The sequence below is a fragment of the Rousettus aegyptiacus genome, unplaced genomic scaffold, assembly GCF_014176215.1.
Source record: "Rousettus aegyptiacus isolate mRouAeg1 unplaced genomic scaffold, mRouAeg1.p scaffold_m13_p_15, whole genome shotgun sequence".
In the NCBI taxonomy this organism is placed as follows: Eukaryota; Metazoa; Chordata; class Mammalia; order Chiroptera; family Pteropodidae; genus Rousettus; species Rousettus aegyptiacus.
Genome location: NW_023416290.1, coordinates 21,340,734 through 21,357,160, shown reverse-complemented (window position 1 = coordinate 21,357,160; position 16,427 = coordinate 21,340,734). Strand labels below are relative to the sequence as shown.

General features: G+C 31.0%; 1 protein-coding gene and 1 pseudogene across 1 annotated transcript in view; both read right to left on the bottom strand.

Annotated features, from left to right (window-relative positions):
* Positions 1-16,427, bottom strand: part of PXDNL (peroxidasin like) — a 435,474-nt gene that overhangs the window by 203,162 nt on the left and 215,885 nt on the right. Inside the window, 1 exon segment of the mRNA XM_036232726.1 lies at positions 3,259-3,327. Coding sequence (XP_036088619.1) covers positions 3,259-3,327 — 69 coding nt within the window.
* Positions 3,784-3,902, bottom strand: LOC118612278 (annotated as a pseudogene).

Genomic DNA, 16,427 nt, shown 5'->3' with positions numbered 1-16,427 from the left:
TCAATGGTTACAAATCTTATAAAGATAATTACTCTTCCCTACTCCATCTACTGTCTTAACACAATCCATATAACAAATTATTCAACAGAAATATCTATGCCTCATTTATGCCTCAAGTAACACTTGTGTTTTACTCTATGATTTTGCTATGTTTAATCATAAATTTCTCTTTATGTAGCCAACACAGAGAAAATAATATAATTCATCATAAAGAGAGCATTTAGCCTTGAAGCAGAATGTAGTCTGTCACTATTCTGTGTAATAGATCTCTAGTGTTTACTCCTCTTGAATAACTGAAACTGTGTACCCTTTAATTAATATCTCTTGTTTCCCCTTCCCTCTGGCTGCTGGCAATTACTATTCTACTCCATGTTTCTATGAATTTGACTGTTTTACATTCCTGTTATAGATGGAACCATGTAATATTTGTCCTCTATATCTGGATCATTTTACTTAGTGTATGTCCTCAAAATTTATCCATTTTATCACAAATGGCAGGATTTTTAAAGCTGGAATAATATTCCTTTGTACATATATACTAAATGTTCTTTATTCATTTAGTGATGAATGTCTAGACTGCTACTATGTCTTGGCTATTGTGAATAATACTGCAACAGACATTGGAGTGCAGGAATCTTTTTGAGGTTCTGATTTCAACTCTTGGATATATATATACTCACAAGTGGGATTGGCCAATCATATAATAGTTCTATTTTAATCTTTTTGAGGAAACTCCATACTCTTTTCTGTACTGGCTACACCAATGTACATTCCTACCAACAGTGTACTAGAAGTTCCTTTTTCTCCACATCCTCAGCAGTACTTTTCTTTCTTTCTTTCTTTCTTTCTTTCTTTCTTTCTTTCTTTCTTTCTTTCTTTCTTTCTTTCTTTCTTTCTTCCTTCCTTCTTCCTTCCTTCCTTCCTTCCTTCTTCCTTCTTCTTTCTTCTTTCTTCTTTCTTTCTTTCTTTCTTTCTTTCTTTCTTTCTCTTTTTCTTTCTTTCTTTCTTTCTTCTTTATAATAGGTATTCTAATAGGAATGAGGTGACTTCTCATTATGGTTTTGATGTGCATTTCCCTGATGATTAATGATGTTGAGCACAATTTCATATACTCATTGGCCATTTGTGTGTCTTCTTTGGAGAAATATCTGTTCAAGTCCTTAGCCCCTTTTTGAAATCAGTTTCTCTTTTGTCTGTTATCGAATTGTAGTATTTCCCTATAAAATTTAGATTTATCAGATATATATCTGCAAATATTTCCTCCCATTCCATAGGTTGCCTTTTTATTTTGTTAATGGTTTTCTTTGCTGTGCAGAAGGTTTTTAATTTGCTGTAGCTCTAACTGTTTATTTTTTTGTTTTTTGTTTTTTGTGCTTTCGGTGTCATATCCAAGAAATTGCTGTCAAGAACAGTGTCAAGAAGAGTTCCTCTATGTTTTCTTTGAATAATTTTATAATTTCAAGATTTAAGACTGTATTATATGCTTAAAAATTTGCCAAGAAGGTAGACCTTATGTTAAGTGTTCTTATCACACATCATCACCATTATTATCATCGTCATCATAAAAAAAAGGTAGAAGAAACCTTTTGAAGATGATGGATGTTTATGCCATAGATCGTTGTAATTGTTTCACAGGTATATAATTATCTCCAAACTCATCAAGGTGTATACATTAATATGAAGTTTTTTGTATGTTAATCATACCTCAATAAAGTGATTTTTAAAAAGAATGTAATTTGTAAAATTATCAATTGACCAAAGATAAAAAAAAAAAATTAGGCTAACAAATTCTTCAATAGTCTTTCCTCATTTTCCATTCCCTACTGTTTTAGATCACAGACAATGTCTGGAAGACTATAGGAAAATAAAAAAGATAATTTTAATATTGATTGTGAATAATCAGTTTAGTAGCAGAATTGGATTACAACATTCTACTATTTGCAAGCCTGTGCAAACATCTATCATGTACCGAGCCTAGCTCATAAGGAATTTAATACAAAAAAAGATTATATACAATAAGAATTATTAAAAGAAAGGCAATGTAAATAGCTCTTCAAAAAACAAGTTTCTTAGACACTTCAAGCTGTATTTCAGTTTTATAGAGATACACTAAAATAAAATTGGTTTTCAGAGTTATGATTAAAATTGTTAAAAATTTTCAAGAATTAAAGAGTACAGTTTTGGATATCAAAAATTCTCTTTAAATAATGATTCACAAGAGTATGGAATCGTGCTTCAAAAATACAAAGCAGAAGTGACTGTTTCCATGGCATTAAACATTAACATTACTTAATATTAGTAAAACCAGTAATTATTTTCAGAATACAAATAATTTACTAATGTGAATTGTGTGCAATTTAAATGAGAATAAAACCTTTTATATGCTAATTTTTATAAACCATTTGTAAATATTTTGATAAAAACATCAAATAATAAGGATTTTGTTTGTCATTGTTATTAAAAATCTCTTCAATATGTAATTAGCATTTGTGTTGCCAACACTAATAATTGAGAGAAATCTGTTTATTACATCAAATTGTAATTCACAGCAGTGCAACTACATTGCATGACTTTTTCATATTGAAGAATTCATATTTCACACTAAAATTCTGACAGTGGAATCTAAGATTTATGAGTATCAAACTTATTTTTGAAACCAGCAGTAAGGTGTCAAATGCTTAAAAGTGCGATAAGGTAGCATTCAGGAGATCTAGGTTGTAATAATAATGTCATGAACCTTCAATTTTAGGCAAGTCATTTAATCATCATTGGCTTTAGCTTTACTATTTGTAAAATGAGAAGTTACATTTCATATTCTGGAAGTTCTCATATTGGTTAAGTGTCTATGAGTTTGTTTCATAAATTAATAATAATCACAGTGTTCAATTACCTTTTCTAAAATGCTTATTTTGTGTCAGGCAATAAGCTAGTCTCTTTCTATGCAATATCTTAATCCTCACATCAAAAATATCTTTATTTCAGAGATTTGAACAGCGGCTCTGGGAGGGCAATTTGCCCAATGGCACACAATGAATAAATGTGAAATTCTAGCTGAGTTCTGTCTTTCTGCCCTCAAGTTAAATCAATCATGTATTCTGATTTTTATTAAACGGATGACAGAATATTCATTCATTTAAGCTGCATGACAAAGCTGAAAATAATAGCTCAACTGTCACATAATGGCATTAAAAAAAAAAAACCTTCTATTTGAACCATAACCATCAACAATTCAGTAAGAAAGTCTTTTTACTTACAAGCTGTTTCAGAGATATGAGTCCTTTAAATGTTTTCTTATTTAGGGCGTGAATTTCATCCTTGTACAGATTTCTGAAAAATGCATAAAATCCTATAAAATTATTAATTGTTATAGATTCCACACATCTTAGATTATGACTATTAGAAATTGTAGTGTGGACATAGAAGCTTTATTAATAAATTCCCTAAAAATATATGGAAACATTAATTTCACTGAAATATGTTCAATTGTCTGGGTAAGAGAGTTCCAAGGCTCTCGTCACATTCTCAAAGGGATGCTTGATCCAAAATATTAAGAATCATTGCCTTAGGCTCTGAAACTTAAAGTGATTGTAAAAAAAAAAAATCTGACTAACGAGGTCATACGTGCTGGGTAGTAACTTCTATAAGAAAAAGATAAGTTTAACTGTAACAATTTTTTTTATTTATTTGTTTGTTTGTTTATTTTTTAGGCAAGGCGACCCTTGGTTGATCTTACAGATTGGAAGGACCTTGTCTGCTTACAATATCTTATTTTTTACTTTTTTACACCTATAGCACCTGGTCTTCCTAGGTGGTCTTTCATCCAAGTACTAACCAGGCCAGACTCTGCTTAGCTTCCGAGGTCAGATGGGATTGGGCTTGTTCAGGGTGGCATGGCCATTGACTAACTGTAACAATTTTTAAAAATCCATTCTGTCATACTGAATATATTGAACTGAGAGTTATATTTGCAATACTAGCACATTTCACCATAAAGACTCATCTGAAGAGGGTTAAAAACATATTAACCGATTCACAAGATATATTTTGGTTTTCCCATTGCTGCTGCTGAAAATCTACAGGAAAGAATACTGTAAATGGATTTAAAAATATGGTTGTATATACAATCTGACCAAAAGATTTGATGGAAACAACTTATCTGACATATGAGCACCTTCTTTGTACTTTTCTCCTTCAACTATGGCAACATCATTTCATCTCTAATCTTTATGTTTTTTGTAAATGTTATTAATGTGAAATCTTGGATCTTTTTTACTTATCCCTCTGACAAACAGAACTCCTGAAACTCTCTATCCAGTTCCTTTGAAATGTTCCTTTACATAGGCTACAGCTTACAATTATTGCGAGTACATCAGAATCACCTGATGGTTTGTTAAAAACATCAATTCCTGAGCCCACCGAAAATCTTATTCTATCCAGTTCCCTTGGGATGAGGTCTAGGAAATTGTGTTTAACAAGTTTCCCAGGTGATTCTAATACAGTCCATCTTCAAATGACTTAGAAACCATAGAAATACAATTCTATCTAACAATGAAGGGACTTCTTTTCCAAATTTTGTTTAGTGAAGCTTTGGAAGTTCCAAACTACTTTCTTTTCTCACAGATTAGAACTCCTTCAAGTTTCTCAAAGCAGTAATGACTTCAGGGGCCTTATACCTAACTGGAGATTGTTTCATCAACATTATTCAATACTATGAAAGAATTTGCTTTAGCTCAAAGTCTCAAAAATATAGATACATGTTAAGATGGCAAGAAAAATAATTTTCTAGAATCATATTTCTTCAAATAGGTTATAAGGAGCATTGAATTGTAGTCTTAAAAAACACTAGTGGTTCTCAAACATGGATGTATGTCAATCAGTGAAGAGGTACGTGAATCAATAATATTTTAAAAGAATATTTTGAGCTCTCTCTTAAGTCTTATACAGTAGCCCCCCCTTATCCATGGGGGATACATTCTAAGGCCCCCAATAAATGCCTGAAACTGTAGATAGTACTTAAATATAAATATATACACACATATATATACACATACACATATATATGTAGATATATATGTATGTATGTATGTATATATGTATACATATATATGTATATATAAATGTTTCTTCCCATACGTACATAACTTTTCACTTAAAGAAAGCATTTACAGCTTCTCTTTGGCATATTTGAATTACCAGCATCCTACTCTTGTGCTTCGGGGCCACTATGGGTAAAATAAGGATTAGTTGAACACAAGCACTGCAATACCAGGACAGTCGATCTGATAAACAAGTTGGCTACCAAGTGACAAATAGCCAGGTGCATGTACAATATGAACACTCTTCTGGACAAAGGGATGATTCATGTCCCAAGTGAAAAGAGCTGGATGGCATGAGATTTCATCACACTACTCAGAACTGCATGCAATTTAAAACTTATAAATTTTTTTTTATGGAATTTTCCATTTTTATTTTAGGACTGTGGTCGATTGAGGATAACTGAAACCATGGAAAGCAAAACTGTGGATGAGGGGGTGGAGGGTTAACTGTACTGATACCAGAAATTCTGATTTAATAATGGATCTGACACATGAAATAGGCATTAAGATGCTTCAAAACTACACAGTGATAGTAGGCGATAAAGTTGAAAACCTCTATTCTGGGGGTACAGACTACGTCAAAAGTACTCCAAAGGGCTCAGATAGACCTCTCCAATAAGGATCTTCAGACTACTAGAGGGTCAAAAAAACGCAAAAGTTTGAGGGTATCAGACACTAAAGCATAAAGAAATTGAACCAATTTGTATAGTGATTTGCATAAAGCCTTTAATAGTTTTCTTCATTGTTGTCATATTTAAATAATGATGAATTGATTCATAAAGATTAAACTAAATTATCAATGTTTACTGAGGAGACTCAAAACTGAAAACTGAAAGCTATCCATATATGTTATATATGCAGAATTATTTTAGACTCTTATAGGATCGGTAGGAATGGGCCCATTTTCATTTATGATATTAATAATTTGTGTTTTCTCTTTTTTTTTGTTTTCCTTTCTAGAAGTTTATCAATGTTGTTGATCTTTGCACACAATCAACATTTGGTTTTGTTAGTTTTCTCTATTGTTTTCCTATTTTCAATTTCATTAATTTCTGCTGTAGTATTTTTCCTTCTGCTTGCTTTATGTTTATATCAATCTTCTTTCTTTAATTCTCTAAAGTATAGCTGAAATTATTGACTTTAGATCTTTTTTCTATTCTAAAATATGTATTCAATTTTATAAATTTTCTTATAAGCCCTGCTTTCACTGTATTCCACAAATTTTGATAGTTTGAATTTTCATTTTTATTCATTTCAAAATATTTTTAAATTATCTTGAGACTTTTAAAAATTAATCTTACTTAGAAATTTATTGCTTAAACTCCAAATATTTGGAGATATTCCAACTATTATTTGGAATAATAATTTATTATTTTAAATTAGTTTAAATTCCTTGTTTTCTGATAATATGATTTCTATTATTTTAAATTTGTTGAGGTTTGTGTTATGGCCTAAAATATGATCGATCTTGCCAAATCTACCATATGAACTTGAGAAGAATGTGTATTCTGCCATTGTTGAATGGAGTATTCTAATGTTAATTAGGTTTATTGATTGATGGTACTGTTGATTTCCATTATGTCCTTACTGATTTTCTGACTGCTGGATCTGCCAATTACTTAACAGAGGAGTATTGAAGTCTCCAACTGTACTAGTAAATTAGTTTATTTCTCTGTTTAGGCCTGTCAGTTTTTGTCTCAAAGTATGATGTTCTGTGATTAGATTCATACACATAAAGGACTATTATGTCTTCTTGAAAAATCAGTCTCCTTTATCATTATGTAATGACCACCTTTAGTTCTTATAATTCTCCTTGTTCTGAAATCTGTTTTATCTGAACTTAATATAATTACTTTCTTTTTCTTTTAATGTATGTAACATGGTACACCTCTCCATCACTTTACTTGTAATTTAAATGTGTTTTATTTAATGTGGGTTTCCTGTAGACAATTACAGTTGTCTTTTTTTAATCCATTCAAACAATGTCTTTATTTTAATTGCTTCATTAGACCATTCATATAAGATTATTGATATATTTGGGTTAATATATGCCATACATGTAACTATTTTTATGCATTAACATGATATATCAAGTAATAGAACTGAGGTAGATAGTTGTTTAGTACTGAGGGATGACTTCTATAATGTGTGCAACACATTCTCATATAGTTTAGTAAAAACATATTATGCATAAAAACATATAAAGCAAATGTTAAATAATTTAATTAATTTAATTAATTTTTATTAGATAGAGGGTATACGGGTATTTAACAACCTTTTTTTTTGCTTATACTTTTTCAAATTAAAATTTTGAGAGCAAATAGAAAAGATTTGAATGCTTATGACAAAATTATACACACATTTTTGTTCTTTCGAAGATTTTATGACACAGAGATACACACATTTTTAAGAAAACATGGCAATTTCATGTGCCTCTATGAAGACAAATAAAGTTTGTCTTTACTTAAAAGTAAGATAGCTTAGCATTAATTATTAACTCTTCAAGGAAGGACTAGGGATTATTCCAAGATGGGGAATGCTGTCTAAAAGTAAGTTTAACTTTAAACTACTGAATACATTATGAGATTATTTTTATCATATACATCAATCATAACTTTTTCAAACCATTAAACTATTTTAAACATATTTAAAAAATTGTTATATTTAAGTAAAATATAGTCCAAAATCAAAATAATTCCTCCAGTAAAACTGAAACTAATTTAAAGCTATAAACCCATATTTTTCTTCAGTAATAAATCAGAGACACATCGTCAAAAACCTCTCCAAATAGCCTGGCTGGAGACAAATGCACTCAAAAAAAAAAAAAATTAATTAATTTTTATTAATATTAATATTATGTTTAGATGTTATACTAAAAATACACAATTATTTCGCATATAGTTTTGCTGCCCAGCATCCATACACCTCCTTCTAGCAACAGCACTGAAAAGCAACCTCTCAATTTCTTAGTTAAGTAGCTTACACCCAGTTCCAGGGGAATAAGTCAGTGACATTCTATTCTTCTGACCACAGTGACTGGCTCAGGGAAGGACATAAGCCAGTGAAACACAAGAAGACATTTCTGGACTACTCATACCTCAAAGAACTTTGTCTTCTCCGTGAGATAACAAAAGAAACCCACTCTTTTCCCTGCACAGGATGGCATGAAGGATCTAGCACAGAAATTTTGCAAACTCAAGGGGGGAAATGTGGAGTTTCCAGGGTCCATCAGGTAGAGCTTCAGAATGAACTAAACTTAAGAGACAGCCAGTTGGAAAGATGTGAAGAAACTAAACTCAGTGTAACCCTTTGAGTCATGAGATCAAAGTAGGCCTGATGCTAGCATTACATAATATTTGTGCCTACAAGAGCACTTTCATTGTTTGTTTGTTTATTTTGGTCTATTGCAACCAAAAGAATATATATATTATCATGTTTTTGAAAAAAGATACTATGTTTTTAAAAAATATATTACGTTTTTCAAAAAAAAAAGGAAAAGAACAAGAAAAACCTCAATTTTCTTCTATTATTGCCTCCTACTCCTTCTTGTTTCTTAATTCCTCAATACAAAAACACACCAACCCTAAAGCGTTATGATTTTTAAAAACTGCCACCAGAGAAGCCATTTCCTGTCCCTTTCTTCACTATTCAAATATGTTTTTCTACTAACAATAGCGTTTTACTCATTAAGTAATTCTAATATTAAAATTAGAATTAATGAAAGTCAAATAGTAGATTTATTTTATAACTAAAACAAATGATACATATGCAAAAATCATAAAAGGGCAAATTTCATGCTGAAGACATTTCTATTCTTATTATATTTGGGGACAAACTAAAGTTTCTCCTGTACTCTTAAACTATGTTCTGCATTTTTTCAGAGTATGATTTCTATTATTTTCCAAAAATCTTAAATAGTAATAAAAAAAAAGACAGTTAAAAATTCTATCATTACTTATCTCTGTACTTAAAAAATATGCCAGATAATTTAAATTACTGAAAGTAAAATTATATTTATTAACATGTATTAAATATTTCAGAAATATTTTCACTTGAGATTCAACTCTGGTGTTTCAATAACAAATATATTTGAGTTTTACAACAATCAGAACCAAAAGTTTGAATCATCATTTTTGATAAACATTTATTCATTTTGGAAATCAAGTGAAATAATATTGCCAGAGATAAACTCCAAGAATATAGTCATCAGCTCACAACTTCAGAAATTCCAAAAAATATTTGAGAAAACAGAGATGCATGCAAAATTAATACATTGATAAAACTTATGTTAATATGATTCTAAACATTTACTCATCATTCAAACTAAGTGTACTGCTGATAATGTCATTTCCAGAGATATTGTTTCCTACTGTAAAAATAAGACTTAAACCAAAGCAATGTTTAAAATCTTAGAACATTACCTATTCATAATCTATGAGATTCATTTTTATGGAAATTTTTTGGGAATTTGAGTTACTGAATATGTTTTTAGCATATTTTCAACATATGACAATCTTATCTTTGTTTAACTATTTCAAGGTTGTCAATGGAAAGAGTATTGGGCTCAAAATTAGAAGGCAGAAATGTGATCCTGGACTCGGTGATGAAACTCTCAGAAAATTAAATTTATAAAAACATATTTTCTTTATTTGTGTAGTTAGGCTATCAAATAATAAGTCTATTGTGAGGATTCACTGGAAGATTTGTAAAAAATTCTGTAAGACACTATCTAAATGTAAGATATTTAACATTAATATCAGTAAGTGTTTTGCAAATGAATAATGATCAAATATGTGTTGAAAAAAATGAACGAATATATAAATTAATGAAAGTAATAATCAATAAATTATCACATTAAAAAATTTTGCAATTCTGTTTCTATTATATAACCAAAAAAATTGAAAACAGGGACAGATAGATACATTTATAGCCATATTTATAGTAGCATTATTCACAATAGCCAAAAAATGGAAACAACCCAATTCCTATTAACAGATGAATAGATACCAAATAATGGTATATCCATTCAGTGGAATATTATTGAGCCTTTGAAAGGAAATGGGATTCTGTTACCTGTTATAACCTGGATGAAACTTGAAAACATTATGTTAAGTGAAATACGACTGATACAAAAGGACAAATAATGAATCATTCCACTTATATGAGGTGATTGAAATAAGCCAATACATAGCAACATAAAATAAAAGACGTTACCAGGGGCTGAGGGGAGAGAGAAATGGGAATTCATTGTTTATTGGGTGCAGATTTTGTTTGGAATGATTAAAAAGTTCTAGAAATGATGACTAGTGATGGTTCCACAACATTTTAAATATACATAATGCCATGAATTGTACACTTAAAAATTATTAAAATGGTAAAAACAAAGAAATGTTATTACATATTGAGAGTTGTAGTTATTAACTATTTCTTTTTTTTCTTTTTTTATTAGTTTCAAGTATACAGTACATTGGTTAGCCATTTATATAGTTTATGAAACGATCCACCAATTATTCTATATTTACTCTGGCTTTACACATAGCCATTAACTTACTGCTGTCTGCATTCCCTGTGCTGTGCTCCCCATCCCCGTGACCCTCTATCAACTACAAATCTGTACTTCTTTAAACTTCACCCATTCTCCCAGCCTCACAACTCCCTTCCTCTCTGAGAAAGCATCATACTGAAAAAGGCACTCAAAAGTCTTTGTAAAGATTTCTGTCCCCAGAAAGGTGAAGTAAAAATTATTTTTTATAATAGTTTTGCTAAGCACAATTCTTGAACATTACTGATAAGAAAAACAAGAAGATTCTAAAAGATAGAAAGAAAGCGAATTTCCAAAGAACTTCAGGACCCAAGGAATAGTATAGTAATCAGTTTCTGGGTTTTTTTTTTTTTTTTTTTTTTTGCTGGAGACAAATAAAAAAAAAAAAAAAAATAGAAGGCCTCGACCAAAACATAGAAACTATAAAAGAGACCCAAATAAAATATTTATAACTTAAAAATACATACATAGCTGAAATTTTAAAATACTCATTGAAAGAGTTGATAGTAAAATGGAAGAGAAAAAAGAAAGTAGCAGTAAACTTGGAGAGAGAACAATATAATTTATTCAACAGACTTAAGAAAAAGATGAACAGAGGGAATTGTGGGACTATAATAAGACATCTAACTACTCTCTCTTTTAACATCTTTTGGCCTGCTATTGAGCTTTAATAGACTAAATGCTTAAACATGGGCCAGTAAGCTGTCCATCATCAGCTGGATGTTATCCAACCCACAAAGTCATAAAGTTGGATGTAAATAGCAACACTTTATTCTCAATGGAAGCTATATGTACATGATCAGTCCCAAGCAAGCCATAAAGGCACAAGCAGATTACATAAATAAGTCACCCAAATGCTCATGGCCCCCACTTCTGCTACACTGACTTCTCATTTCCAGTCTGTGCATACGACTTCATGGGAAGTTTTCTAAGATCAGGTTGCCAGAGAAAGCAAAGACTCAAACCTAGATTACAGATGGTTCTGCACGATATACAGACACTACTCAAAAATGAAAAGCTGCCACATTACAGCCCTTCCCTGGGACATCCCTGAAGAATAGTGATGAAGGGAAATTCTCCCAGTAAAAAACAAGTGGTGCACGTGGTTGTTCACTATGCTTGGAAGGAAATATATCCAGAAGTGCTAAGATATACCTGTGCATGAATTGTAGCCAATAATTTGGCTGGATGGCCAGATTTTTAGAAGAAACATGATGGAAAAATTGGGGATGAAGAAATTTTGAAGAAGAGATATGTGGATAGACCTTTCTGAATGGCAAAAAACATAAAAATATTTGTGTTCCATGTGAATTTTCACCAAGATATGACCTCAACAGAGGAGGATTTCAATAATCAATTAAATAGGATGACCCATTCTATAAATACAAGTCAGTTTCTTTTCATACTCATCTCTATCATTGCATAATAGGTTCATGAAAAAGTGTATGTGGTGGCAAGGATGGAAGTTAAGCATGGTCTCAGCAACATGGACTCTCACTCACCAAGGATGACCAGGCTATAGCCACCACTGAAGGCCAAATCTGCCAGCAACAGAAACCAACATTGAGCTCCTAATATGACACCATTTCCTGAAGTGATTAGCCAGCTACCTGGGGGCAGATTGATTACATTATACCACTTCCATCATGGAAGGAGCAGCATTTTGTTTTTACTGAAATAGTCACTCTGGTTAGGGGTTTGCTTTCAATGCATGCAACATTTCTGCCAAAACTATCATCTGTAAACTTATAGAATGCTTTATCTACCATCATGGCATTTTACATAGCATTGCATCTGATCTAATACCTCTTTACATCTAAAGAAGTGCATCAATAGGCACATGCATTTGGAATGAACTCTTCTTACTATGTCACCATACTGGAGCAGCTGGCTTGATAAAATGGTAATTGAAGATTCAATTACAGTGCCAGCTAAATGGCATTACCTTGCAGGGATAAAACAAAATTCTCCAGGAAGCTATATATGTTCTGAATCATTGTCCACTATATGTGCAATTTCTTTAATAACCAGTATTCACAGGTCAAAGAATCAAGGTGTAGCAATGAAAGTGGTACCACTCACTATTATCTCTAGTGACCTACTAGCAAAAATTTTGCTTCCCATCAGCATGACTTTAGATTCTGCTGACCTAAAGGATTTAGTTTCAGAGGGAGAAATGCTTCCACCAGAAGTCAAAACAATGATTCTACTGAACTGAAAGTTAAAACTGCCAAACAGTCACTTTGATCTCACATCTCTGAATCAACAGGCAAAGAAGGGAATTATAGTATTGGCTTCAGCAATTGATCTTAGCTACTAATGAGAAATTAGGACTGCTTTTTTCACAATGGGGGTACAGAAGAGTATGTCTGAAATACAGAAGGTCCATTAAGGTATCTCTTAATATTACCATACCCTGTGATTAAGGTCAACAGAAAACTACAACAATCTTACCCAAGCAGAAAAACTAACTTAGCCCTTAAGGAATGAAAATTTGGGTCGCCCCTCCAGGTTCATAACTACAATTAGCCGAGCTACTTGCTTAAGACAAAGGGAATCACAGAATAGGTAGTAGAAGAAAGTAGTTATGAATACCAGCTACAACCATGTGAAAAGTTACAGAAATGTGGCCTGTAATTGACATGAGTATTTCCTCTTTATTTTGCTGTAAACACTTGTGTGTATGAATGTGCTTTTTTTTCCTCTTACTATTTCATTATGGAATGTAAGATGTATTTATTTCCTGTCATAATATTTAAGTATTAATTTTACAACATACTATTTAATTTACAGGACATCAAGGGAAAAAGTTAACATCACTCAAAGAATTTACCTCTTCTCAGAAAGGAGTCAGTACATTTTTGGTTCTACTTAAGATAGTTGTGTCACATTAGGCAGAATTATGACCTTGTTATTGTCTTTATTTGGAGATTAACTATGGTTTAAGTAGATGTGTATGGGTGCCGAGTTAACAAGGAGTAGATTTGTATTGATTAATTTTATGTGTCAACTGGACTTAGAGTCCCAGATTAAATATTACTTCTGGGTATGTGTGTGAAGATATTTCCAGATGGATTCTGTGAAGCAGATTACTTTCCTCATTGTGGGTGGGCATCATCCAATTCTTTGAGGGTCTGACTAGAACAAAAGATTGAGAAAGAAGAAATCTGCCTCTTTATTTTTTCTGCCTCACTGCTAGAGCTGAGACATTTCATTTCATCTTCTCCTGCCATGAACTGGGATTTACACTATCAGCTCCACAGTTCTCAGGCCTTTGGACTCAGACTGAATATCGTTATGGGCTTTCCTGGTATCCATTATGGGACTTTTTCACCTGCAAAATCATGGGAGCTAATTTCTCATAATAAATTTGTATGTGGTCCATGTTTGTGTGTTTTCTTTTGGTTCTGTTTCTCTGAATAACACTTACTAATACCACTTTCCCTTTAAGACTAGGAACAAGACAGGGACACCTACTCTGACCACTCTTGTTAAACACAGTGCTAGAAGATCTAGCCAGTAAAAAAGGGCAAAAAAAATACACATAAATTAAAATGAATGAAAAATCTTTATGTTTTCAGATGCCATGATTATATAGTAAAAAAAAAGAAGAAGAAAATCCCCCATATCAAAACGGTCCTCTTAGAATTAAAAAGTAAAATCCGCTTATCACAGGATATATGAGAATACAAAGATCAATTGTATTAATTAATCTAGCAATGACTATGTAAACAAAAAACATTTTAAATTAGAAATACAACATCTTTTACAATTACTCAAAAAAATACTTTGGTGTAAACAAAAACTATTCAGGATGTTTATGTAAAAAACTAAAAATCCTGATAAAAAAATTAGAGATCCAAATAAATGGAGAGACATACCACATTCATGATTTTAAAATCTCAAAGAGTAAATATGCTATTTATCCAAAACTGATATACAGATTTAAAACAATTTTATCAAAACTAAGCATAGTTCTTATAGATATAGATAATATTGTTTTATATTTTAAATAGAAAGGCAAAGGAATTAGAATAACCAAAACAATTTGAAAAGATTATGTGACAAAGATGTAGAGATATAGATCATGGAATAAAATAGAGAATCAGAAATAGACCCACAAAATATGGCCAATTTATTTTTGACAAAGATGCAAAAGCAATTCAATAGAGGAAAGGGAATTTAACAAATTGTGCTGAAGCAATTAGACATATACATAGACAAAAAAAACTAAACCTTGACTTAATTATCACCTTATACAAAAATTAACACTAAAATGATCATAAACTTAAGAGTAAATTTTAGAACTGTTCTACTTTTAGAAAAAAATATCAGAAGAAAATACTTTGGATTTATGGCTAGGCAAAGAAATCTTAGATGTGACTAAAAGCACAATCCATTAAAAAATAATTTGATAAATTGGACTTCAACCAAAAACAAAATTGCTCTTCAAAAGACCTTTTAAGAAAGTAAAAAATAGTCTATAGCCATGCCAACCTGAATGTGCCTGATCTCATCTGATATCAGAAGCTAAGCAGAGTCAGGAGTGTTTGTACTTGGATGGGAGACCACCTAGGAATACCAGGTGCTGCAAGCTAAATAAATGAATAAATAAGAAAATGAAAATATTTGGAAACCATATATATGACAAAGGACTAGTCTCTGCAACATATAAAGAGCACTTAAAACAACAGTAAAAATACACATACATAATGTAATTAGGAAGTGGACAAAATACACAAATACATTTAAAAGAAGAGGATATATAAATGGCAAATTCAAATATAAAAGATTTTTTAACATAATTTACCATTAAGGAAACATAAATTACAACTACAATGAGATATTAGTATACATTATCTAAATGTCTAAAATAAAAAAATAATGAGTGAAAAACGTTAACAAATATGGAGAGGAACAGGATCACTCATACATTGTTGGTGAGAATATAAAATAGTTACTCTGAAAATTAATTTAGAAATTTCTTTAAAAACTAAATATACAATTTCTATATAATCCAGTAAGAGTATTCCTAGTTTTATTTATTCCAGAGAATGAAAACTTATACTCACTAAAAAATATGTATGCAATTTTTTATTCTTAAAAACCAAAATCTAGAAATAATCCAAATGTTCTTTAAATGAGTGGAATGTTTAAAAACTGGGATATCCATACCATGGAATGTTACTCAGCAATGAAAAGAAATAAATTATTAGTATTATACAACAACCTAGATGAAGCTACAGATATTTTTGCTGAGGAAAAAAAAAGGCAAATCCAAAAGATTATATATTGTACTAATCTATAATATAATATTACTAAATAACGAAATTAGGAAAATAGAGAATAGATTAGTAGTTCCTAAGGTTTAAGAAGGGGTGGAACAGAGGGAAGTGTGTGTGTGCTATACAAGGGCAACATGAGGGATCTCTTAGGTGATAAAAATAGTCTATATCTTGACTATATCGATGCCAATATCCTGGTCATATTTGTCACTGGAGGAAAGTAGATAAAGAGTAGATGGCATCACTCTGGTACCATTTCTTAAAAATCTGTGTGAATCTATAATTATCACAAAATAAAAGTTTTAACTTAAAAAATTTTTGTTGAATATCAAGACATGGAAACAACTTATAATCCCTTCCATGGGTAAAAAAGATAAAATACTGCCATTTGCCATATCATGGATGAATCTTGAGAGTACTATGCTAAATAAAATTAGTCAGATGGGAGAAAACACAGTACCATATAATTTTATTTTTTTGTGGAATGTAAACCAAAAAGCAACA